General features: G+C 36.0%; 1 protein-coding gene across 1 annotated transcript in view; it reads left to right on the forward strand.

Annotated features, from left to right (window-relative positions):
* TTN (titin) overlaps positions 1 to 24,936 on the forward strand; it is a 241,668-nt gene that overhangs the window by 113,258 nt on the left and 103,474 nt on the right. Inside the window, 31 exon segments of the mRNA XM_026852428.1 lie at positions 345 to 428; positions 1,264 to 1,425; positions 2,463 to 2,543; positions 3,395 to 3,505; positions 3,682 to 3,762; positions 4,751 to 4,831; positions 5,538 to 5,621; positions 5,918 to 5,998; positions 6,246 to 6,326; positions 6,652 to 6,735; positions 7,063 to 7,212; positions 7,988 to 9,064; positions 9,172 to 9,255; positions 11,082 to 11,201; positions 12,725 to 12,808; positions 13,068 to 13,178; positions 13,362 to 13,487; positions 13,739 to 13,822; positions 14,784 to 14,867; positions 15,951 to 16,034; positions 16,294 to 16,404; positions 16,588 to 16,788; positions 17,364 to 17,447; positions 18,077 to 18,160; positions 18,628 to 18,723; positions 19,331 to 19,405; positions 20,314 to 20,394; positions 21,561 to 21,665; positions 22,188 to 22,265; positions 22,646 to 22,699; positions 22,918 to 23,001. Coding sequence (XP_026708229.1) covers positions 345 to 428; positions 1,264 to 1,425; positions 2,463 to 2,543; positions 3,395 to 3,505; positions 3,682 to 3,762; positions 4,751 to 4,831; positions 5,538 to 5,621; positions 5,918 to 5,998; positions 6,246 to 6,326; positions 6,652 to 6,735; positions 7,063 to 7,212; positions 7,988 to 9,064; positions 9,172 to 9,255; positions 11,082 to 11,201; positions 12,725 to 12,808; positions 13,068 to 13,178; positions 13,362 to 13,487; positions 13,739 to 13,822; positions 14,784 to 14,867; positions 15,951 to 16,034; positions 16,294 to 16,404; positions 16,588 to 16,788; positions 17,364 to 17,447; positions 18,077 to 18,160; positions 18,628 to 18,723; positions 19,331 to 19,405; positions 20,314 to 20,394; positions 21,561 to 21,665; positions 22,188 to 22,265; positions 22,646 to 22,699; positions 22,918 to 23,001 — 3,987 coding nt within the window.

The following is a 24,936-nucleotide window of genomic DNA, read 5'->3' on the forward strand; positions in this document are numbered from 1 at the left end:
ACTGGGGTTTTGAAGCCAGTACATTGGTCATGATATTGTGGAGAAGTAATAGAACAAGAGCTAGTCATTTAAAACCATTAAAGCTGTTACACATATCAGAAGGAAAAGCATGACAATATAGTGAGAAAAGCAAATGGCTTATGCTCTCTGAGAGCAGAAACTATAAATTCCGTCACATAAATGTTTTAGCAAGACAGTTCTAGAACTACACAGTATTTCATTCTTGAAAAGGAACAGTATTTGGGACCTCAAAAGAACTTAGTTTTCTAGGTATGTTTCTGTCTGCAATTTTGAAAGCTGAAAATTATTTGGAGGTTACTAAAAGAAAGCTATTATCTTTGAAGTTCCTGAGTTCCATAAGAGAGCTGTCCTTGAAGAGGAAGTATTCACCATTATTTCTAGAGAAGAGGAGCCTCGTTTGTATGAAGGTACATCAATGACACATCTTCCAGGCAGTAAATTGCAAATAATATATCGATTCATGCTCTAAATTGCTTTTCAAAATGATACATTTTCAGTTCTTTTTTTTTTTAGATTATTTAGAAGTAATTTCCATCCATGTCTTTGACACCCTGTCTTCCCCCAAATTTAGTTATAGTTGAGCATTTTTAGAATGTTTTCTTCTCCTCTAATAATGGGAGAAAGAAACATAAATAAGAGAGAGACTAAGTTTCTCATTCAGGAAAACATGTCAGCCACATTGGACCAAATAAATGAACTTAAGTAGACACTGGTTTAAGAGCTATCCTGAGTAACAATGTAGGTAGTTAATGCCAAATGAGGACATGTGAAATTCAGTTGCAATCTCTAATACACAGAATGAAGTGACTAGAAAATAATATTAATATTAAAGATTTCTGTAAACTTGTACTTTGCTAATTGGGAATGGACATGTCTAGCAATAGTAGGTAAATGATCAGGCTGAAATGAGATATTTGTATAATTTATGTTCAAACAGATCTTTGTCCACATACATGTCTGCATTTTTGCATTGTAAATTGTCGTTCTAATCTTGTCTTGTAAGTATTATTAAAATATATAAAATAAACTAATATCTTTAAAGAGCCTGAGGTTTATGGAGAAGTTCCAACAGAAGAAAAAATCCCTGTTATTACTCCTGGTGAACCAGAAGCTCCAGCAGCTAAAGGTACACCAACTATTCATCTATAAAGCAACATGTTCCCTACAAATAGTTATTCATCTTCATCATTCCATCCATGTGCTAATCTGTTATTTAATGTGTTCATTCTAATGTTTCATTAGATGTTATGTGTCTGTCATTGCTCTTTGTTGCTTACATTTTGTACATTGTAATGTTCTTTAAAAAATACAATATCTTTGAAGTACCTGCAGTGCCAAAGAAAACTGTCCCTCCGAAGAAAATACCTGCTGCTGTACCTACAGAAGAAGCTCCTCCAGCTAAAGGTACAGGACCTCCAAATGGATTTTCTCTAGCCTCTTTCAAAAGTGATGTACCCAGTGAGAAACCTAACATGCTTGTTTTTCTTGAACAACATTACTAGGTGCTATATACACTGTTTACTTCCATTTGATCTCCTGTTCTAAGAGTTAATTTTGTTTGTTTTTAATTTAGAAAGAAAGCATACATACAGGGAGATCAGAGATTAAAACCATAACCATTTTGCAACCATTTACAAAGAATTCCATCTTTCTTCATATGTTAAACTAACCAACAATTATTAAGACAAAATAATTAATCATTCAGGAAAACAAGTAATTTTTTTTTTTTTTTTTTTTTTTGGTCTTGTGTTAGCAGCTGCTCAAACAGTTTGATACATTCTGCATCAAGAATTCAAAATTTAAATGGAAAAATTTAGAGAAATACAAAGAAATTTAGTACTCAGGAAATTCATAGCAGGACCAGGGATTAGCTTTATATTTTTTTTGACTTCTTGTCTCATGTTCTATTTTCCATAATATTTCTCTGATAGTATATTTTTTTAAAAAATCTAAAAGTTTGTTTGCAGAAGCATTTTTTGCAGTCATGCCAGGGGCCTTAGTAAGATTAAAATAAGACTTTAAATCAGGACAAACTATAAAGCCACAATTTTTTTTTTCATATAAAAAATTTTGTAATAAAATTCCAGTGCTGAAGAATTCTATATAGGTTTGAAGCATAATATTTATTTAATTGCACTGGAATTTTGCCTTATAAGTAATTTAAAAATTTTTAAAAATAAACCCCTTTAAATTGCAAAAATTCCTAAAGATTTTTTAATAAGAAAAAAACAATTACTGTTTTTTCAGAGAAGAGCAAACTCAGATCTGTAAATGCTAGGAGTTAGAAAACCAGTGAACTCCAGAAAGTGAAATTGTTGAGTTGTATTCACAATTTAATACCATGTATTTTCATATTGTTCTAGTATAATTTTTTATTGTTTTACAAAACTGTACTACTCATTTCCTAGTGCAAATTTCTAAAATAAGACAATATTTTTAAGTTTCTGAAGTACCAAAGAAAGCTGTCCGCAAAGAAAAAATACCTCCTGCTCTACCTAAAGAAGAAGCTTCGCATCTTAAAGGTACAAAAAATTTTGAGTAGGATTTGAAGGATAAAAAATATGCTTTCATATATAAATCTTTAATTATTCTGAGAGCATTCTGTCTTCCATAATCTAGACTTTAGTTAGCAGCAGTGGTTAGATGCAACAGTATAAAATTAATTTAACAAAATTTTAAAATTATACCACATGCAGTTGTTAAAAGGAAAATTAGCTTTATGGACAAAAGAGACAATTGCAAGAGTCCCGACTATTTGCTATCAGTCCAAGGGGGTAAAAAAAAGAAAATAGTGACAGAGCTTAGATAGACAGGGCCTATCTCATTGCACTCAGGGAAGTAGCTCAGTTTAGAACATATACATCTTTCTTCTGGTAAGCTGCAGAGGTCAGATCAGGGTAGAATAAGAGATATTTTTCTTCACTCATTTGAAAAAATCCCAATTTTGAGGTTAGATATAAAATAGACTTGTCTGTCTTAAGATGAGCTTGAATATTTGATTGCATTTGTTCTTTACTGTCACATTGTCTTGTTTTCTGAAGATATTCTAAGTTAATTGACATATGTAAACTAATATCTTTCAAGTACATGAAGTCTATGAGGAAGTGCACATAGAAGAAATTTCTACTGTTCATAGAAAAGAGGAGGCTCCAGCACCTAGAGGTATATATCTTCATCATCTCTTCCTGCAATCTGCAAAGTCATGAACTTCAGAAAAATTAATTTGTTCATGTTCATGTTTTAGTTCTTGTTCAATGTAATTAATATTTGTGTTCATTCTTTTAGTACCTTATTTACATTACAAAGTCAGGATTTTTTATGCCTTCTCTTGCTAATCTAGATAAAATCTTAAAATGAACTAATATCTTTAAAGTACCCACAGTCATTAAGAAAGCTGTTCCAGAAGAAAAGGTGCCTACTACTGTGCCTAAAAAAACAGAACCTACTCCTGTGCCTAAAAGGCCAGAATCTCCACCATCTAAAGGTACTTTGATAGCCTAATAAAAAACTGAGGTCTTAATTTGTTTCTTACAGTTTCTAATTTAATAGTTCATGGTCAACTTGTGTCAGATTTGTGTCATTTATGTTGTATATGTCCCTTTTCCTGTTTCTCAACTCGTCTTTCCGTCATAAAATTAAAATTAGTAAATGTCTTTCAAGTGCCTGAATTGCCCAAGAAAACTATCCCTGAAGAGAAACCTGTCCCTCTGCCTAAAAAGCCAGAAGCTCCACCTGCCAAAGGTATAGGTCAACCTTATCTTTTCCTTCTCCTTATTCTTCAGATTTCTTCTGTCTCTTGTTTTGTTGTCAAATCATTGAAAATTAGTTGAGTTTGTCTATTTCTTCTACTTGAGAGTAATACATTGTGATGGCACAGAAATTTTACCAGAAAGTAGTCAAAAGGATGAAAAATAAGGAAAACTCTAGCTGAGTCAACACACAGTGAGATTTATGGAACAAACATTTTAACTTCATGAGTGTTTATAGGTACTATGAATAGCCTCAGAAATTCTGTTAATACTCAAGTGAGAAGTATGCACTTCCTCTTTCACATTGCTCACGTTAAACTTAGGTGTCAGTTGATTTAATTTTGAATGGAAATAGGATTAGGTACAAAACCCAGTTGTTACAGTTCATTAAGATATTTTAGAAGTCTGTCTGAACTAGCAATTTTTGTGGCTTGTCGTCACTGCATGACAAAAGATCCCCAGCAAAGTCACTTCAAACTTATTTGCCAAAGGGAGAGAATGGAGACTTTTCAGAACATGTAACTGTTGCCAGAGTATCCTTATACACCTACTTGTTCTGTCTTATTTCTCTGTATTGCATGTTTTATTTTTGTAGTTCTTAAAAGTTCACTAATATCTTTAAAGTGTCCAAGTTAACTGAGAAATCTGTCTCAGAAGAGAAGGTAAAAGTTTCTGTGCCTGAAAAGCCAAGAGTAACACCACCTAAAGCTTCTATGTCAATAATTGTGACTCTCCAAGGAGGAGATTTCTCTTTCTCTTGGGCAACAGCGTTGACAGTAAAAGACAAAATTACCCTTTATTTCTCATTTGTAAGAAATCCTACTAGTGTGTAATAGTACACAGCATTTTTTTGCATGACATATCTCTTCTTATATCGGATATGTTTCTTTCTGATATGCTTCTTGTGAGACTTTTCTTAATAATTTACACATTTTTAAATGCCTTAAATATAACAAAAATGAATGCTGTTTTCTTTAAAGTGCCAGAGGTGCCCAAGAAGATTCCAGAAGAGAAAGTACCAATTGCTGTGCCTAGAAAACCAGCACCACCAGCAGCCAAAGGTATGTTGTACTACAGGTAACTAAAATTTGTAAGAGAAAAAAACTCTGCCTTGATTGTGCAGATTAGTTTTTTGATTGTTTGTTTGTGTTGTCCTATTAGTTTAATGTTCTGTGCCCACAGTTCTACGTGTCTTACTGTTTTGAAAATCCTTTTTGAATCATAATTGTAATCAATGTACCAATGTGTTAGAAATACTGATGTGGCTGGGCAGAGATGAGACTGATACTTGAGAACCACAGGAGAAACCTTAAAGAGAAAACATGGCTTTTATTATCTGAAATAATCCCAACAGCTAAAAATTAACCCCAACAGAGAGTTTAATAATTTCAAAGTATAGAATAAGTGATACAGATGTCTAACATAGCAGAAAGCCCTCCATGTATAGGTGAAAAAGTGATACCAAGGAGTCATCAAATATAGAAGAATGTGACAAGGAATACAGAATGGACAATAGCAGCCTTAGTCAAACGGAGATTTGGAAAGTGGTTGAATAAAATGGAAAAATAATGTTATGTAGAAGAAGATATTCCAAAAGACTCAGCTGTTTCCTCAGACTTTACAGGGACATTAAAGAACCTATGTCAATAAACATGTCAAATCAATTGTTCCATTAAGAACCTCCTTACTTTGTAATTTCTACTGAAAAGTTTTGAACATGGCTGTAAAAGTCCATATAATAACTGTAAATAATCTGTTTCCTTAAAGTTCCTGAAGCACCCAAGGAAGTAGTTGTAGAAGAGAAAATCAAAGTTGCTGTGCCTAAAAAGCCGGAAGTACCACCAGCTAAAGGTACTTGTCATTAATAAAACCAGGACAATAATTTGTCTTACTTTCACTGATAAGACTTTTTTGATACTATTTCCTCACCTTTCTATCTTATAAACTGTGATTTTTGTATTTCATTTTTGGGAGCAGCCTCTTTACTCCTCTCAAATTACTCTTGATCAAGATTGAGAGAAGAAATTCTATTTGGTAAAGGGTGTTATGTGTAATTGATGTTACCTGGTGTCATTTCATTTGTTTCTTTTTCTCCTTTAATGCTATTTAAATTTCTTTAATTATTAACATAATTATTCATTTTAAAGTGCCAGAAGTGCCCAAGAAAGTCCCAGATGAGAAAATACTAGTTGCGGAGCCTAAAAAACCGGCAGTTCCACCACCTAAAGGTACTTGTCATTACAACAAAATTAACAGAATCAAAAACATGGCTCTTTTATTGTTTTAACACTGTAGAAGACAGTACCCAAGACCTCTCCTAGAATTTTCTTCTGTTGTCAAAGTTTTTTCAAGTGAATAATTCTGTTTTGTGAAAAAAATAGGTCTTTGTAATTAGGGTTCTCACTAATACTGTTCTGTTATGCTTCAATGCTGTTTATGAAATTCTTATGGTAAAAGTTATTAATCTTTTTCAAGTGCCTGAGGTACCAAAGAAAGTGGTCCCGGAAGAGGTTTCAGTTAAAGTACCAAAGAAACCAGAACCTCCACCAACTAAAGGTAACTACTGTACACAATTAATGAAAAAAATCCCACCTTGTTGTCTAGGGTACCATTTTAACATATTAGTAAATTACTATAAATGTTCTATAAATTTTTTTTTTTTTTTTTTTTTTTTTTTTTTTTTTTTTTTTTTTTTTTTTTTTTTTTTTAAATTTATGCATCTGTACCTCAGTGAGACATCAGAGACAATTTTCTGCAGGCAAAGAAAAAAGTTGATACCCACTGAAGTTTTTGATGTCCCTAACTTTTTTTCTTAGTGTGTTTAACACTACAAACATATGTTTGAATTTCATACAAATAAAATTAATTACTTTCTTTAAAGTGCCTGAAGAGCCCAAGAAAGTGGTTTCAGAAGAAAAAATACACGTTGCAGTTCCTAAAAAAGCAGAACCTCCGCCACCTAAAGGTACATGTTCAATACTGATTAAATTGCACAGAAATGTTAATCTGTTTCTCTTAAATATTATAATTTTCAAGTTTATGTTATCCTCTTTCTTTATATTCTAATATTTATAATGTTACAGATTGTGTTGTCTTCTTCACTTCTGAATAGCTTACACCAAGCAACAATGGCTATTAATACTGTGCAGCAAGCAATATTACAAAAATACAGACGATTTATAAGGGATTTTTTTCTGATGTTGCTTGATAATTTTCACCTTGGAGTTATTGTCACCTTTTTAATTCCTATTCTTCAAATTCCTGAAAGTAAAACAAATGCATATCTTTAAAGAACCTGAGATGCCGAAGAAAGTTGTTCCAGAAAAGAAAATACCTGTGCCTAAAATACCAGAACCTGAGGTTGTGCCTAAAGAACAAGAACCTGTGGTTGTCCCAGAACCAGAGGCTGCACCTGAAGAACCAGAACCTCTACCAGAGAAAGGTAAATCTCAACACTAATAAAATAACAAAAGTAATATTTTCCCTCTTTAACACTTTGATTTTCCAGGCCTTCTCTTTTCTGGGATTCTAATTTATACTTGTTCTATGTATCTGCGTGTGTCCATGAAAGAGACATACATGGGTCTTTTCGAAGAATAGTGATAAGTCTTGGATGTCTGAATTGACTGTATTTTATACTTTAATTTGTCTTACTACTTTGGATTATTCTTACTATTCTACCCTCTTGGGTTCATCAAAACAATCACAACTAATATCTTCAAAGTGTTAATAGTAGAAGAAAAGGAAGTACCCATTCTAGTAGCTAAGAGCAGAAGATATCAGTGTAATTGAAATACCAGAATCTCCACCAAGAAAAACTACATGCCATCACTGATAACTCTTGAAAGAGTCTTCAGCTTATTACCTGCAATGTTATTAATATCTTTTGTCCTGTCCATTCTGTTTATAATTATCATGGATTTTACTTATAGCTTAAGTTATACTATCAGTGCATGTGTGAACTTGCATATCAGGGCATGAGGCTTGGGTGGCGGGGGTGGAGATGGGGTGAGTGCGGTGACATTTGAGAAAAAAGGGCAAAAAGCCAAAATGTGGCATATTTGTCTTCAAGAAGGTCAACAGAAATTATTGATGCCTGATATGTTTTTAATGTTTTCATTGCAGTTGTGGTTTTATGTTTTATAATTCACTTAAATTTGGTATGATTGTCAGTGCAGTTGTTAAATTTAGAACTAATATCTTTTATGTACATAAAGTGGCCAAGACAACTTTGCCAGAAAAGAAAGTAGCTGTTCCAGTTTCTCAAAAACGAAAGCACACTGCAGAACCCTCAAAACCAAAGCCTCAAGAAGTAGAACCTCAAGAACTGGAACCTACTAGAGTGGCCCGAAAACAAAAGCCTGTTACAGCACCCCAAAAACTAGAGCATGTTGTGGCATCCGAGGAGCCTGAGACTGTTTTGGCATCGCAAAAACCAGAGCGTGTTGTGGTGCCTGAGAAACCAGAGTCCATTGTGGTACCTGAGGAACCCAAGCCTGATGTGGCATCCCAAAAAATAAAACACAGTGTGGTGTCCCCAAAACAAAAGCCTGTTGTGGAACCCCAAAAACCAATGCATGTTGTAGTACCTGAGAAACCAGAGTTTGTTGTGGTACCTGAGGAACCCAAACTCGATGTTCCACCCCAAAAGCTAAAGTATGGTGTGATGCCCTCAAAACAAAAGCCTGTTGTGGAACCCCAAAAACCAATGCGTGTTGTAGTGCCTGAGAAACCAGAGTTTGTTGTGGTACCCGAGGAACCCAAACTCGATGTGCCACCCCAAAAGCTAAAGTATGGTGTGATGCCCTCAAAACAAAAGCCTGTTGTGGAACCCCAAAAAACAGAGCCATTCATGGCCTCTGAGGAACCTGAGCTCACTGTGGCACCTGAGGAGTCAGAGGAAGTTGCTTTAACACAAAAATCAGAGTATGTTGTGGTGCCCCCCAAAACAAAACCTTTTGTGCCACCCCAAAAAACAGAGTTTGTTGTAGCACATGAAGAAACAGAGTTTGTTGCAGATTTCCAAAAATCAGTGCGTATTGCAGTATCCAGAAAATCGAAGCCTGCTGTGGCATCCTGCAAGCCAGAACCGTTTACGGTGCCTGAAGAACCAGAACCAATTTTAGCACCCCAAAAACTACAGCCTTCTAGGGTGCTTCAAAAACCAAAGCCTGAAGTGGCATCTGAAGAACCAGAGCCTGTTTTGCCACCTGAGGAACCACCACCAGCCGAGCTGGCCAAAAAGCAAGAGAGTGTTGCTATACCTAAAAAACGAGCAGCTCCACGATCTAAAGGTACCATTTATTAATAGAATGTCTTTTTCTTCTCTTGAGTATACTATGTTTCACTGCTCATTTTAAAGCTTGATACACATAACTAAAAGATACTAATATCTTTAAAGAGCCTTCAATGCCGGAAAAAGCTGTCCCAGAAGAGAAAATTCATGTAGCTCTTCCTGAAAAACCAGAACCTCCATCAGTCAGAGGTACATGTTATGATGCACACATGTTGAACACACCTAATCTTCTTAAGTATTATCGTAACCTCTTTTTTTTTTTTTTTTCCTGTCATTTAGAATCTGAGGGTTTAAATAATGCTTGCTAAACAATTGAACTGATTATGACTGTGCACCAAATTGATACTTCAGAACATTTCCATTGTCCTCTGTGTTTCAGTCTCTGTACTTATATTCAGTTGTATTGTAACTGTAAAATGAAATGCACTAATATCTTTGAAGTGTCTGAGACACCTGATTGGGCTGTCCCAGAGGAGGAAGTGCCCATTGCTGTACCTAAAAAAGCAGGAGCTCCGCTTGCTAAAGATACGTGCTACCATGATTATCATCATAAGGAAGGGTGGTTTTTTTATAAATGAATCTCATTTTAATGAGATTTCATTTTAAATTAATCTCTGATATCTAAAACGTGTGACAGATGTACCAAATATCACAGAATCACGGAATCAACTAAGTTGGAAAGGACCTTGAAGATCATCTAGTCCAACCATTAACCTAGCACTGACAGTTCCCAACTACACCTGATCCCTAAGCGCTAAGTCGACCTACTCTTGAACACCTCCAGGGGTGGGGACTCCACCACCTCCCCGGGCAGCCCGTTCCAACACCCAACAACCCCTTCTGGAAAGAAATACTTCCTGACATCTAGTCTAAACTTGCCCTGGCGCAACTTGAGGCCATTATCTCTTGTCCTGTCGCTTACTACTATGAATTGCTGTGCAAGGGTGTCAAATGTTTCCTCAACTAAAACATCCAAATTTTTTTGGTACCTTTTTTTGGTATGTTCAAAAATTTCGGGAGGTAAGATTTTATTTTTTAGGCTATAGTAATAGATCAAGAAGGTATGATGAACTGTCTACCAATAAATGCCAAAACTTTATGAATCCTAACAAAAGAATGAATGCACAAATTGTTGTTCACATCATTAGTAGGGATGGTTTAGTGGGAGTTGACAAAGTTGTTAGGTTCATGGTTGAACTCAATGATTTTAAAGGTCTTTTCCAACCTAAATGATTCTATGACTCTATGAGAAAGGACAAAATAAGTAGAAACTGAAAGTTTCATCAGAAAGTAGCAGTTTCTGTACATAGAGCAAAATAGTTGTGATTTTCTCTGTGTACTTGTGTTGCCATGGATAGCATCACAGAGCAGAATCTTTTCTTTAAACTGTTAATTGTAATTTGCATGTATTTTGCTCCTATGTCAACATTCTCCAATGTGATTTGTAAAGTTATTACATTGCATAATGTAGCACCAAAGACCTGTAAAATTCCCATGAATAGCTAATTCACTGAGCTTTATATGAGGCATTTATTTTCTCAGATTAATCAGGATGAGAGACTTCATGATTAAAACACTAAAAGATTACTTAAGGTACTCTAAAACTGTACATACCATAGATTGATGCAGTGCTACATCATTTAATTTCCTTTAGAAATTCCCAAGTGCTAGCCAGAGAAGTAAACATTCCCTAGGCCACCAGATTTTCTTCATCTGAAATACAATGACGTTTCTCAAGTGAAGTACCACCTCATACTGATATCAAAAGCATTTAAATAATGTAAATTAATATAACGGACAACAGTTATAAGTAGCATGTAATGATTAGAATGGAAGCCAGAGCTGTTACAAGAACACAGAATTCCCATTTCCTGTGTGATATATTTGACACCTTGTTTGAAGGTGTTATTGTTTGAAGCAAAGCATAACAGATGACTGAATGTAACCACAGCACTTTCTCAGACAACTGCATGCATGTATTATTGATTGTCTTATTGTTTCATATGCATCTGTAGTGCCCACAAAACTAAAATATACTAATATCTTTGAAGTGCCCAAGGTGCCCAAGAAAAGTGTTCTGGAAGAGCCCATACCTGTAACTGTGCCAAAAAAGCCAGAACCTGCACCAGTTCGAGGTACCTGTCACCTGTCAGCCTGAATGGGACTGTTTCTTACTGGTTTACATGTTACTTCTGATGTCTGTAATCCTGTCCATTTGTGATTACCTCAAATTACTATGTTCTGTTCTGTGTAACAATTCTATTGTTAGAATGGCAAATACATAGGGAAAATGAGGGACTCTTCTAAACTCCTTCATACATGTTCAGAATCTAAACTCCTATATATCAGAACTGCTAATATATGTGGGAAAAAGCTTACTAATTTGGATATTTTAATGTAAACTTCTGTCTTTAGCATTTTTCCAACAATGTCTAGTAAAGTTGTTTGTTTTTTTTTTTTACACAGAGTATTTTTCTTTAGCCACTCCCAACTGGCAATCTTGTGCTATTGTGTCCTAGTAAAAGCGAGACACAGTCATGACACAGCAATATAAAAACCAGACAAACAAACAAACAAACAAAAAAACCACAAAAACTGATCACTTCAGAAAGAATAATGAGGAAAGCCAGGTTCAATGGACTGTGAAGGAGCAGAAGTTGCTATGGGGAAAGAACTCCCAAAGTAAAAAGAGGGACATACCTAGATAGGACAGTAGTATTTTAGGATTTGGGCTTATGTGATCTGAGCCTAGATGCTAAGTAACAGATACTCCAAACCCTTTAGTAAATACAGTGCTTATTCAAATGCATGGCATATCAGGATGGTCTTCATTCCATGGCCAAATTGCATATAAGAAAAACATATGACTAGTAATACATTGATGAAACATGTTTATTTGGCCCATAAGATCACAGGGACCCAAGAAAGTCGGTTCTGCAAATCTGCACATAGTTATTAGGTATAAGAGCAACAGATCTTCTGTATTTGTGCAGAAAAATTCTACATCACATGAAGGAGGAGAGCAAGGAAAAGTGCTCATTATACAGATATCACTTTTACACTTATTAATGCAATTTCTAAATACAGGATTAGGGAAGCCCTGAAAACTCACTAAATGAACTGCCCCACATATGTCTACTGCCACAGAGCTGAAAAAAACAGAAATCAAATAGAGGAGAGAAATAGTAATGATGATGATAAGATTCCTGTTCCTCACCCTGTCATTGCCCGCAATTCTGACTGGAAAGCACCAACAGCTTCATGAGAAACAGCAACAGATAAGATATGGGCTGAGGTTGCTCCCAGGGAAAAGTCAGATCGCAGCAGGGCTGGGAATGATGGTGCCTCTTCCCAGGCAGGGAAGGCTGCTGAGTACAGGGTGGGGTATTCTAGTTCACAACTCACCCTCGAGCAGTATCGAGACAGAGCCAACAGTATTCCCACAGAACCTGTTTGGCATCACCACCCTGTGCTGGCCCCTGTGCCTGTGCCTGTGCCTGGTTTTGTGTGTGTGTGAGTTGGTGAGTGAGAGAGACATGGGTCAATCCCGTGAGACCAGTTTGGTTACTGTCTGGTCACTGGTGTAAGTCGAGTTTATGTTTCATTGTTCATCTTCCTGCTTAATGTATAAAACTGACTGTTACTAATATCTTTGAAGCACCCGAGGTGCCCAGGAAGGCTACTCGTGAGGAAAAAGTACCTGTGGCCATTGCCAAAGCACCAGAGCTTCCAGCACCCAGAGGTACCTGTCTTCATGGATGGCTTAACAAGGAAGATACTTAATCTTCTTCTCTTAAGTGTTGTCCTATCATCTCTTGGCCTGTCTTGTTTCCAGACTGAGACTCTCAAGGTTGTGCATGCTGGGTAAATGGTACTGCACGTGTGTGAGAGGTTCTGAGCCAGCTGTTTTGATGTTTTGTGTCTGTGTTGCCCTGGGTTTTTGTTCCTACTTGGCACATGTTTCCACCAATGTAAAACGAAATGCCCTACTATCCTTGAAGTGCCTGAGATGCCTGAGGCAGAGGTCCCAGAAGAGGAAGAGGAGGAGGAAGCACCGCCGGAGATGACACCAGTTGCTGAGCCTGTAGAACCAGAAGCTCCTCCAGCTGAAGGTATACAGTGGTGTGGTGGTGTTCTGAAGGAGCCTGCCATGCCCTCTGAGTTTCTGCAGTGCTGAGTTCTCTTTGTCCCTTTCCGTTCTGTGGGGAGGGGCGAGAGCAGCGTTTGGTTGTGTTGTGTCTGTGTGTGCCTGACCTGTGTGCTCAGTCAGGTAAAAGGAACTAATATCTTTAAAGTGCCTGAGGTGGCTGAGGAGGAAGAGCTGGAAGAGGAGGTGCCAGCGATCATTCCCCCAAAGCCTGTGGCTGTACCCAAGAAGGCTGTGGCTGTGCCAAAGAAACCAGAAGCTCCACCAGCTAAAGGTATATCTTCTGTGAGGATCTGCATTTTGTTCCAGTGTATTCATTAATATTTTAATTTGTTATCCCTTCTTTTGTATAAGAATTGTTATGTGTCCTCTACCCCTACACTGATCTTTGCATCTGACTAACAAACCAGTCACTAGAGGAATGTTAAATTGTTAAAAATCTAAACTCTTTGATTTTCTTCTAAGTGTTTTGATATTTTGTGGTTTTCCTAACTGCTAAATTAAGAGTGAATAATATCTTTAAAGTGCTCAAGGTGCCCAAGAAAGCTGTCCTGCAAGAAAAAACGCCCGTTGCTGCACCCAAAAAGCCAGAACTACCACTAGCCAAAGGTACATGTCATCACTATTAGTATAATCATTAGTAAGAACCATGTTCTTCTGGAGTTAAATTGAACTAATTTTTCTGGTAATGACCTATCAAAGATAGGTGCATAAGAAATATGAAGTGCAATGTGGGATGTCAAAAACATGGCAGAAAAATGAGACTCAATTACTTGAAAAATATCTATAGCTTTCTGAAGTTTTTCAAAACTTCAAGAATTACCATTTATTCAGTGCTTAGTTTAAACATATTAACAAGCTGTCCTGAAGAAAAGTCTGCAAATAAGTCTTCAGTTTAAAGAACATAATGTTGCATCCCTGAATTTTCTAATAGACTTGATGAATGAGAGAAGCAGTATCAGTTCTCTGCCTGTTTAAAGTAAGTTAATGCCAATATGTGTGAGGTAGATTTGCTATCAGAAGACTGGATATATCTACTGCTCATCTTGTTGGCACATGAAAGGATCATTAATGCAATCCAAAAGACAGGAGAGGAAGTACGTATTTCTGTAAACAATAGAATCTGAAAGAAAGGAACTTTGAAAAACTGAAAAGGAAGAGGAAGTGCAAGGAATGGAAATAATTGATAGAAAAAAAAGTGGTAATGATATATTATATATTACTTTCCTAAAGAAAAAAATGTTACAGTGACAAAGTAGACACAAATGATACATAACTGATACTCAAATAAGTAGGATTCTATAAATACATCCCTGATCAGCTGATACAAAGAAAGCATATGTTTTCTGCTTTTCCACCTTGGCTCAGAAACAGAAACTAAACACAGAATTCCCATTTCCTGTGTGATATATTTGACACCTTGGTCATTGTTTGAAGTAAAGCATAACAGATGACTGAATGTAACCACAGCACTTTCTCAGACAACTGCATGCATGTATTATTGATTGTCTTATTGTTTCATATGCATCTGTAGTGGCCACAAAACTAAAATATACTAATATCTTTGAAGTGCCCAAGGAGCCCAGGAAAAGTGTTCTGGAAGAGCCCATACCTGTAACTGTGCCAAAAAAGCCAGAACCTGCACCAGTTCGAGGTACCTGTCACCTGTCAGCCTGAATGGGACTGTTTCTTACTGTTTTACGTGTTACTTCTGATGTCTGTAATCCTGTCCATTTGTGATTACCTCAAATTACTATGTTCTGTGTGGTGTATCAGTTAGGAATTCCATTATCTAGTATTTTGTATAAACAACCCTAATGTGTATTGAATTTATTGTTTTATTTTCAGATTCTGAATCAGCAGATACTAGAAATGTTATATTTTAAAAACTGATCATGAATTTTTCAGTTTACTATCCAATTTTGTTATCTTAAATAGACACAGTAAATATCTCAATGAGTCTTGACACTCTCAGTTAATGTATATGATAGACACAAATCTTTCAAAATGAAAAACCAATTTTTGCTCAGAAATGCACAAGGGCAATAAGAAATTACAGCATATAAAGAGTTTAAAGAAAATGCTCATAAATTTAGAGTTTATAATGAAGAAGGAATGGCTATAAATCTAGTGTACCACACAAACTGTGGAAGTTGCCAAAGTGAAATTAAAATCGAGGCAAGAAAGCTACTTAGGATAATAAATTAAGCCAATAAAAAGAAAGCATCGATGGAATATGGAATAATGGAAATAGAGGACAGAAATAGTGACAAAGAAGAAATTATGGTTTCCTCACCCTGTCATTGCCCACAATTCTGACTGGAAAGTACCAACAGCTTCACGAGAAACAGCAACAGATAAGATATGGGCTGAGGTTGCTCCCAGGGAAAAGTCAGATCACAGCAGGGCTGGGAATGATGGTGCCTCTTCCCAGGCAGGGAAGGCTGCTGAGTACAGAGTGGGGTATTCTAGTTCACAACTCACCCTCGAGCAGTATCGAGACAGAGCCAACAGTATTCCCACAGAACCTGTTTAGCATCACCACTCTGTGCTGGCCCCTGTGCCTGTGCCTGTGCCTGGTTTTGTGTGTGTGTGAGTTGGTGAGTGAGAGAGACATGGGTCAATCCCGTGAGACCAGTTTGGTTACTGTCTGGTCACTGGTGTAAGTCGAGTTTATGTTTCATTGTTCATCTTCCTGCTTAATGTATAAAACTGACTGTTACTAATATCTTTGAAGCACCCGAGGTGCCCAGGAAGGCTACTCGTGAGGAAAAAGTACCTGTGGCCATTGCCAAAGCACCAGAGCTTCCAGCACCCAGAGGTACCTGTCTTCATGGATGGCTTAACAAGGAAGATACTTAATCTTCTTCTCTTAAGTGTTGTCCTATCGTCTCTTGGCCTGTCTTGTTTCCAGACTGAGACTCTCAAGGTTGTGCATGCTGGGTAAATGGTGCTGCACGTGTGTGAGAGGTTCTGAGCCAGCTGTTTTGATGTTTTGTGTCTGTGTTGCCCTGGGTTTTTGTTCCTACTTGGCACATGTTTCCACCAATGTAAAACGAAATGCCCTACTATCCTTGAAGTGCCTGAGATGCCTGAGGCAGAGGTCCCAGAAGAGGAAGAGGAGGAGGAAGCACCGCCGGAGATGACACCAGTTGCTGAGCCTGTAGAACCAGAAGCTCCTCCAGCTGAAGGTATACAGTGGTGTGGTGGTGTTCTGAAGGAGCCTGCCATGCCCTCTGAGTTTCTGCAGTGCTGAGTTCTCTTTGCCCCTTTCCATTCTGTGGGGAGGGGCGAGAGCAGCGTTTGGTTGTGTTGTGTCTGTGTGTGCCTGACCTGTGTGCTCAGTCAGGTAAAAGGAACTAATATCTTTAAAGTGCCTGAGGTGGCTGAGGAGGAAGAGCTGGAAGAGGAGGTGCCAGCGGTCATTCCCCCAAAGCCTGTGGCTGTACCCAAGAAGGCTGTGGCTGTGCCAAAGAAACCAGCAGTTGTGCCCAAGAAACCAGAGCCTGTGACTGTACCAAAAATACCAGAGCCTGTGCCTGTTCTTAAAAAACATAAAGTTCCTTCAGTTAAAGGTACATACATCAGTGACCAAGCCTCTCTTTGTTCTCTGAATACCTTTTCCCTTGTTTCACTCATGTATGCAGTGATTAGCTATCTGATTGTGTAATCTGTCCCTTGAAATTTCATTCTTCGTGTTTTGAATGTATTACTCTTTTTAGTCATTGCACTTTTCACTATTGTACATATATATATATATGTATCTTAACATTCACCAAATTTAAAATTTACTAATATCTTTAAAGCACCTGAAGTGCCAGAGGGAACTGTCCCAGAAGAGAAAGTGCCCCTTAAAACACCTAAAAAGACAGAATTTAAAAAACCAGAGCCTCCTTCAACCAAAGGTATATATTGCCAGGAGTCATCTCCTGAGAAGAAATGTTTTCTGTTCTCTCTTTGCTTTGTTCATAACTGAGTCTATAAAATGTGTCAGTTGTATGTAGACTACCTTGAGAAAGACCAGAGCCCAGCCGTTCCTGGTTGTGGCCACTGTTACTCACTGATCTTCTGTGTGCTAAGTGTTTTGTCTTTTTTGTTTCATACATACATTTATATACACACAAATAAGAGGAATTAATATTTTTTAAAGTGCCTGAGGTGCCCAAGAAACCTGTCCCAGAGGAGAAAGTACCTGTTGCTGTTCCTAAAATACCTGAACCACTACCAAGTGAAGGTATATGCCATCATAGCTATTACTGCAAGGACAATCCTGTTGTTCCAAACATAAGCTTTAAAATAGATGTCCTTTTTTTCCCATTGTAATGTTTGTAAGTTGTTCATATTTTACATTATACCAGTCTATGTTTCTTTTATCTATTCTCATATTTGGTAGTAAAATATAATTTTCAAAATTAAATATTTTCAAGTGACATATGCTCCTGCACAGAGCATTCCTAACAAAGTGTGTTTCTTTTTAAGATAATAGTCAATTCCCACTAAATTTGAGTCTCTTAAAACCTAGTATTTATATTGCTGTTATAATCTTAAATCAATTGAGATCATTGAAGTTTTTATTCTTTCAAGTTACAATGACTCATCCACAAATTTAATGTTTGGTTTATATTGTATGCATAAAAAATACTGTCCTTCACAAAACCCTGTCTCATTCTTACATAGAGAGAGTAATTTTTTTAAAAGCATGTGTTAACTGCAAAGGTTACAGATACTGAGTGATTACTTATCCTAACGTGTAATTGTCTGTGTCTATTGGAGTAGCTTTCTTTTTAGTGATAACTACATAACTGTTCATGTGAAACAATCTTGTAATTGGAAACTTACACCAGTTGTCAATATTCTTTAAAGAATATGAAATTGTAAAGGAGATTGAGCCTGAAGAAGCAGAAGAAATTCCAGCTGCAAAAATAGAAGAAGCTTTACCAGCTGAAGGTATACAAAGTACCTGCCTGGAGTCTGCTGGACACCTTTCTTTCATTACCGTGCAGTTTTTTTCTTGCTCTGTCATTCTTCGCACATGTACCTGCATGTTGTAGGTCTCTGCATAATTCTTTCTCTGCTACTGTGTTTTGGAAATGTGTTCTGATCTCTTAATTCTAAGTACAACATACAGTTTATGTTAAGTGCTTTCACTTTGTTTCTTGTTGAGTCTTCCTGTCATTTGGTTTCCCGGCTGTTCTCATGTTATTAACTTTTTTTAAGTCAACTTGGATATTTGTATTGTGTGCATGTTACAAAACAGTAGCCTAAGGCTCTTTCATACTCCCTTTTAACTGAATGAGATTTTTTCACTGGCTTCATTGGAAATGGAAAATTACTGACTTTACATTTGTACCTTACTCTTCACATAACTACTGCAGTAGTAAATTTATACTAAATCCACTTAATGTTATTTAAAGCACCAGAACCTGAAAAGAAGATCCCTGAAAAGCGAAAACCACCACCACTTACTGCACCAACAGAAGATATTAAATTGGCAAAAGAACTACTTAAAGGTATAATCATCTGAAGCCACAATTAACAGTGGGAACTCAAACAAATAATCCTTTAAATTATACTGATGAATCTTGACAAGCATGCTTTTAAAGATATCACTTTGGATCTTTTTCTTGTGGGGTATTTTTGGGGGGTTTTTTTGATTGTTTTTTTTTTTCTATTTTACTATAGCTTTAATGGTGCACCTTACTAATGCTCAATTCCTTATGACTTGTTACCAGTGTTATGCCAAGTCAGTTTACCTGGGGGTTTTTAATAGTTACAGAAAAAAAAAAATCGATTTATTAATAAAAATCTTAACCAAGTTAACAGATTCTTCTATCCTTAAGATAATTCTTCTTTCTATAACGTTGTTCTTACAAATGAAAAGAATCCCCAGCAATAATTTGCTGGTGTTACTGTCTGAACGTGGGTTTCAGATCAACTGTGCTTCCTACAGACATCTGACTTCTTCTCAACAGTTAACAGCCAAAATCTTAGCTTTGTAGCTCTTGTCTTTCTATTATATCAATTGTATTAATCAGTTGTTGGGATTTTTTAGAAAGTTCTTTTCTTTTTTTGAATCTAATGATGTGTGTTGAAAAAATCAAATAATTTTCTTTAAAGCTCCTGGATCAAGGAAGAAAGTTGTGACTGCAAAACCTGGTGAGCCTCCAGAATTGGAACCCCCACCTGCTAAAGGTACCTAGCTAATATAAGAATCTGACCTAAATTAAGCCTCTTGTGATCCCAGAGTTGTAGTTCTTGATACCTTCTTCTTCTTTATTTTTCTCAGAAATATCCAAAAGCTGTCTATGTTAGATTATGCTCAACAGCAGACTCCAGTCTTAGATGTATATGTTCATGTTATATTTATGTCCAATTTAATCTCTCATCATGCAATTCCTGAGATGCAAGAGACAGAATGACAGAAGAGTGAGAGAGGTTTTGAGTTTTGTCATGTGTAGATGCTCACTTGGGTTCTCTGCTTAAGGAGAAATAAAAATAATATACTTTTTAAATATATATAGCATTGTTCAAACATACTTAGTTTATTATTTTTCTGAAATATAACTTATTTTTGTGAGACGACATTTTCCAGAGATAGAGATGAATAATGAATGGAGCAGGCCACTTTACAAGTACTCCAATTTTTCATATGTACTAGAGCTTAAGACAAGCTAAACAGCTGAGCAGTGAACATCTCTTCTTAATGCTGTTCCAGAATTAGAAATTAAGCTAAATGGATCCTTATGTACATCACCTATAGACAGTTCAGATGAATAAATATGTAACATAAGCCTGTAAAGAAAGAGGAAAAGGAGATTAAAATGAAACTATGATAACTCTCTTTGAATACATAACATTTATATTTTTGTCAAACCATATTCCTTTTTTGTTGATTTGTGTGAAAATTTACTCCTATGCATAAGCCTAGAAGACAACTGTATGTAAAAAATATAGAAAAAAATATTAAAACTGTCAGCATCAATCTTAGCAGTTTTACCTTTGCTTTTAATTATCAGTAATGGGCCAGAATTTGATTTGTGTGTTTGGAATAGTTGTTGGTTATGAACCCATAATAAAATATGGAATAATATTCTTTTAAGTGCCTGGACTTGTAAAGAAACCTCGCAGAGTGATTCCTGAAGTTGCTCCTCCACCAAAAGAAGAAGTTGTTTTGAAAAGAGGTATAGTAACTTGTCTCTGTTTTAAAAACCCCAGCTTATTAACATTGTTCAGAATATTCCTCTAAGAAACATTGTTTTATGTTTCTGATATGGAAAATTACATGAACCAAGTACTACCTGATGTCTCTTGCTTGGGGAAAGCATTTATATTTGCAGGGATGAAGTGGGGATATCCTGAAAATGTGTCAGATCCAGAGAATTAGTAATGAAAACAGAACACTGAAAATCTGGTTCCCTGTAACTCTCTTCTGTTTTCCTTATCTCTGTAAAGTCTATACTAGATTTGATAGTTTTCCACTGTCTTCAGCTTCGGGACCCCTAAATATTTTCCAGTGGCAGTGTAAATGTAAGTCATATAGGTAGCATCTATATTCTCTGTTATGGTTTTCTAAGAAGCATTGCACAGATTGCAGAACCCCATGGTACTATTGTACACCAGTCGTCTTTCCTGCAAAGTCTGGAGCAATCTGAATCACTTCATGCTCAATTATTGCTTAGAAAAAGAAGGCACTAATTCCAATTATTTTTGAAATACCACAGTGTGATGACTCATGCCTGCATACCGTGCAGCTGACCTTCAAATTTCAGACAACGTAATAAAATATACTCAGTTTTTCAGATGACAGTCTCGTTAGATATCCAAGATGGATATCTGACAGGACAAAAATAAGTGAAATAAATAAAATAAGAACAGACATTATATAATGTTGAGATCTCCAAATATACCACTTAAAGATTCGGTCTTGTTCTATCACTGAAGTCAATAGGAGTTTAATCTGTAATCCCACGTTTTGTCCCTGAAAATCATTGGTAACTGCAGTTATTAATGCATAATTATGTATGGTAAATCTTCATTTAAATATAGTAAGAAATATAAAAGATAAAAAATTGTATTCTTTTATAGACAGCTGGCATTTACGTCTTTCCTCTCAGATGGACTGCTCTTAATAAAAGCATCTTTTTGCTCTAGATGACTTTGAATTTTAAAAGGTTTTCAGTATAGTGTCTTGAATAGTTACACAAAATCTTCCATTTATGTTGAACTATTTATTTTACATTCCTGTTTCTTCATGATTGTTGATATATTTTTCATCCTTTGTCTTGTTCACCATCGTATTCTTTTGTTTACCTGTGCTTTAAAATCTGAAATTCCTTCGTTCTTAAAGTTCTTAAAAAGAAAACAGAAGAGGAAGAACCTAAACCAGAAAAAGAACCTAAACCAGAAGTTAAACCAGTACCTACCCCAGCAGAAAAAATTAAGAAACCTGAAGGTACTAGATTACATTCAAATCTATCTGATAAAGTATAGTTAAAAATAGAAAATAAAAATCCTCATTTAAGTAGTATTCTCTGAAATTCAGGAATGAAAGAGATTTTTTTAAATGGCTTCCATTAGCTTAAATGTATAAATGAAAGCTTTGCTGAAAGCAAAACCAAATTTGACATCCACTTTTGGGTATGAATTATGCATTTTGAGATTGCTTCTTCATATTCACTGTGTATAGAAGAGAACTTTACAAATGTTTTGTAATACCAATAAAAATATAACTATTGTAAAATAGTTAATCCAAGAATTCTTTTAGTTAATGTTTTGCAAATATTTTTCCTTTTGTCCATTTAGTGTTTCTAATTTATTGAAATATCACTCTTAAGAATACATGTTCCTAAACATTGTGAACATCTGGAACTGTTTATGTCTAAAAAGAATGAAAAGTTTTAAATAATTTGGAGATAATTGTATTTGGTGATTCAAGACCTTTCAATATATCTTACAAAATAAAAATATTTTAAAGTCCCAGAGGTTCCTAAGAAGAAAACTGAGATACCTGTCATAAAAAAAGAGGAGAAATATGTGCCAGAGCCACCAAAAGGTACAGATGCGTGGTATTCTTTTTCCTTGTTGCAGCAACTAAATGATGTTCATTGCTAAATATCATGCTATATTAACCTAATGCATTACTCTCATCCAGTCTGTCCATGAGTATTGTGTCATGATTAACCACTTTGGATTCTTCTAGATTTCTTGCTGTCTTTAATTCTTCAGTGCTTGAAAAATTAATTTTTCCACAGTATCTTGCTTTACAAGAGTTCATCTCAAGTTAAATTCTTGCTTTCTGGATAAATAAAATATAAAACAATAAACTTTGTCTTTGATTAACATTCTCTGTATTGTTGCTTCTAAATTTAATATTCAATGGGATTACAAAAATGTAAATTAACCTATTTGTAATTGTTGTGTTTGAAATGCCAGAGCCTAAGCAAGCAGCTATCCCACTTCCTGGGCCTGAACCTAAACCTGCAGTAGGTAAGAATTCTTTAGTCATGAATAACAGTGCAGCCTTTCTTATGTATCTAATATTTTCCATTCAGAGATTTATGGCTAAAAGGACATTAAAATATGTCTTTAGTATTACTGGACTGAAACATTCATACAATCTACAGAACGTTTTGAAGGACATCATACTTAAAATTATTTATTAAAACAAATATATGGGAACTCTTTTTTTTTTTTTTTTCCTGCAGCTCTAAAATCTCCAAAACCAGCAGCAGAACCAGCACCAGCTGTTACTACTCCAGTGACAGTCCCAGTAGTTGGAAAGAAAGCAGGTATTTATGTTTATTCTATGCTATTTGTAGGGTTTTTCTCTCTGAGATACCTAAATACCTTCAGATTAAAAAGAATTAAGAGCTGTACAATCATATAATTCATTCATTACAGGAAGATTTGAGGTCCTATTCAAGGATCTGGTTATTCTAGGTACTGTCACCTGATCTAAAAGATAGGTGCGTTTGATATATCACAGAGATAAAACTATGTTCTTCTTTCTGGATGGTGACGTGCACATTTATTTGTTGTCCTACAATGAGATGTGTGTATTCTGTTGATTCCTGACTGTTGTCTATGTTTTGATGTATGTCCTGTGAAATGCATCTTGTATTTTCTGTATAGCGAAAGAAAGGATACCTGTCTCTAAACATTTCTTTTGTTGTTTGACTATTTGCTTTTAATTTGTTATTGAAATCCTGAGGAGACATGGCATTGGTGTTGAAGAACTAGAGTATTGCTACTTTCAATTGATGCTCTTAAGGACCCCAGATCATACCCTGCTCTGAAAAAAGAACTGTGAAGAGTCCAATTCCTTTGAAGCACTCTGAGCCTGAGCTCCATCAGTAGAGCTGATATATATGCTGCACACCCATCGTTCAAAGGGCCTCATGTTACAGTGGAGCTCACCTCTTGGGCACTTGAGAAGCCTAGTGATGAATGTCTCTTGGCCATTGATTTGGTGATGTAGCCAGGCCTGCAGAAGTATAACTAATCCATTTTATATAGGTGGCCAGATAGGCCTTAAAAAGCTCTCATTTTCTGCTACTTGTAATGTGGGTTAGATTTAAAGTAGCAAACAAGTCGGACAGTGCTCTGCACCATTACAGTGGTTTACTCAGGTCTTCTGTACTGTTTGTGCGTGCCTTTTTTATCTTTCTTTTGTTTTGTAATTGTGTTGTAAGTCTTCTGTTGTGTGGAGAAAAAGTGTTCTATGTTCATTTTATTTCAGGTATAGCTGGAAATTTTGTCTTAAAATATATTGCTCCTGATGCTTATTCTGATGGATTTTAACTCTAAATTACCTGTGAAACCTTTGTAGCTGCAGAAAAGCCTGATGCACCATCTATACTAAAGCATAGAGATAAAAGGCCCCCAATGGAAGAAGAAAAGCCTGAGTCAGTTGTGTTGAAGAAGATTTTGGTTGAGAAATGTTTGCATGTAAAAGAGAGAGTAAGTCCTAAGGAGACAGTTCTGGACAGTCAGACAGTAGAGCCGCTTGAGTTTAAAATCTTACTGGAAACAGCTGATGGAATACTGAAGCCAGAGCGAGATAAGCAGGAGAAAGTGGCTTTTAAATATTTTACCATGGCACCTGAAGAAGAGGAGCTAGATATTACACCTATAGTTTCAAGAAAGACTACCCTTACAGGTGAGAAAATAGAAGTTGCAATAGATCACATTACTTATGCAAAGAATGAACCACCACTACCTGATGAGGAATTGAAACTGATTTCTATAGCATCTGAACATGCAGAAGGAGATTCTGAAGAGGAAAAGGGGGATGAAATTAAACTGGTTGTTCACAAGGAAGCTGCTATAGAGAAAGTCTCTGACAAGTTAAGTGTTCATGAAGGAAAGATTCCTGTACATGATAAAGAAGAGGAAATTGAGTCAACTTATGTGCCTAAACATATGCCCAGAGAGCCATATGAGCCCAGGGACCAGAAAAGACTTCTAGGAAAAATGAGAAAATCAAAAATCAGTTTGCAACCTGAAGAATTTATTATTAAGGATAAAACCTCATTTGTAAAGAATATTGCAGCGGCAGGAATAGCTGAAACTCCTCTGCTTACAAGTGAAGAAGAGAGAGGAGGTTTTGTTCTAGAGAAATCTGAAGTTCCTCTTGGAGAATCCATGAAGGAGCATGGCATACAAAGTAAAACTCAATGGATGAAGAAATCTGGTACCACAGTAGCTGAAACTCCTATAGATAA

The sequence above is a fragment of the Athene cunicularia genome (assembly GCF_003259725.1).
Source record: "Athene cunicularia isolate RWA chromosome 7 unlocalized genomic scaffold, athCun1 chr7_part1, whole genome shotgun sequence".
In the NCBI taxonomy this organism is placed as follows: domain Eukaryota; kingdom Metazoa; phylum Chordata; class Aves; order Strigiformes; family Strigidae; genus Athene; species Athene cunicularia.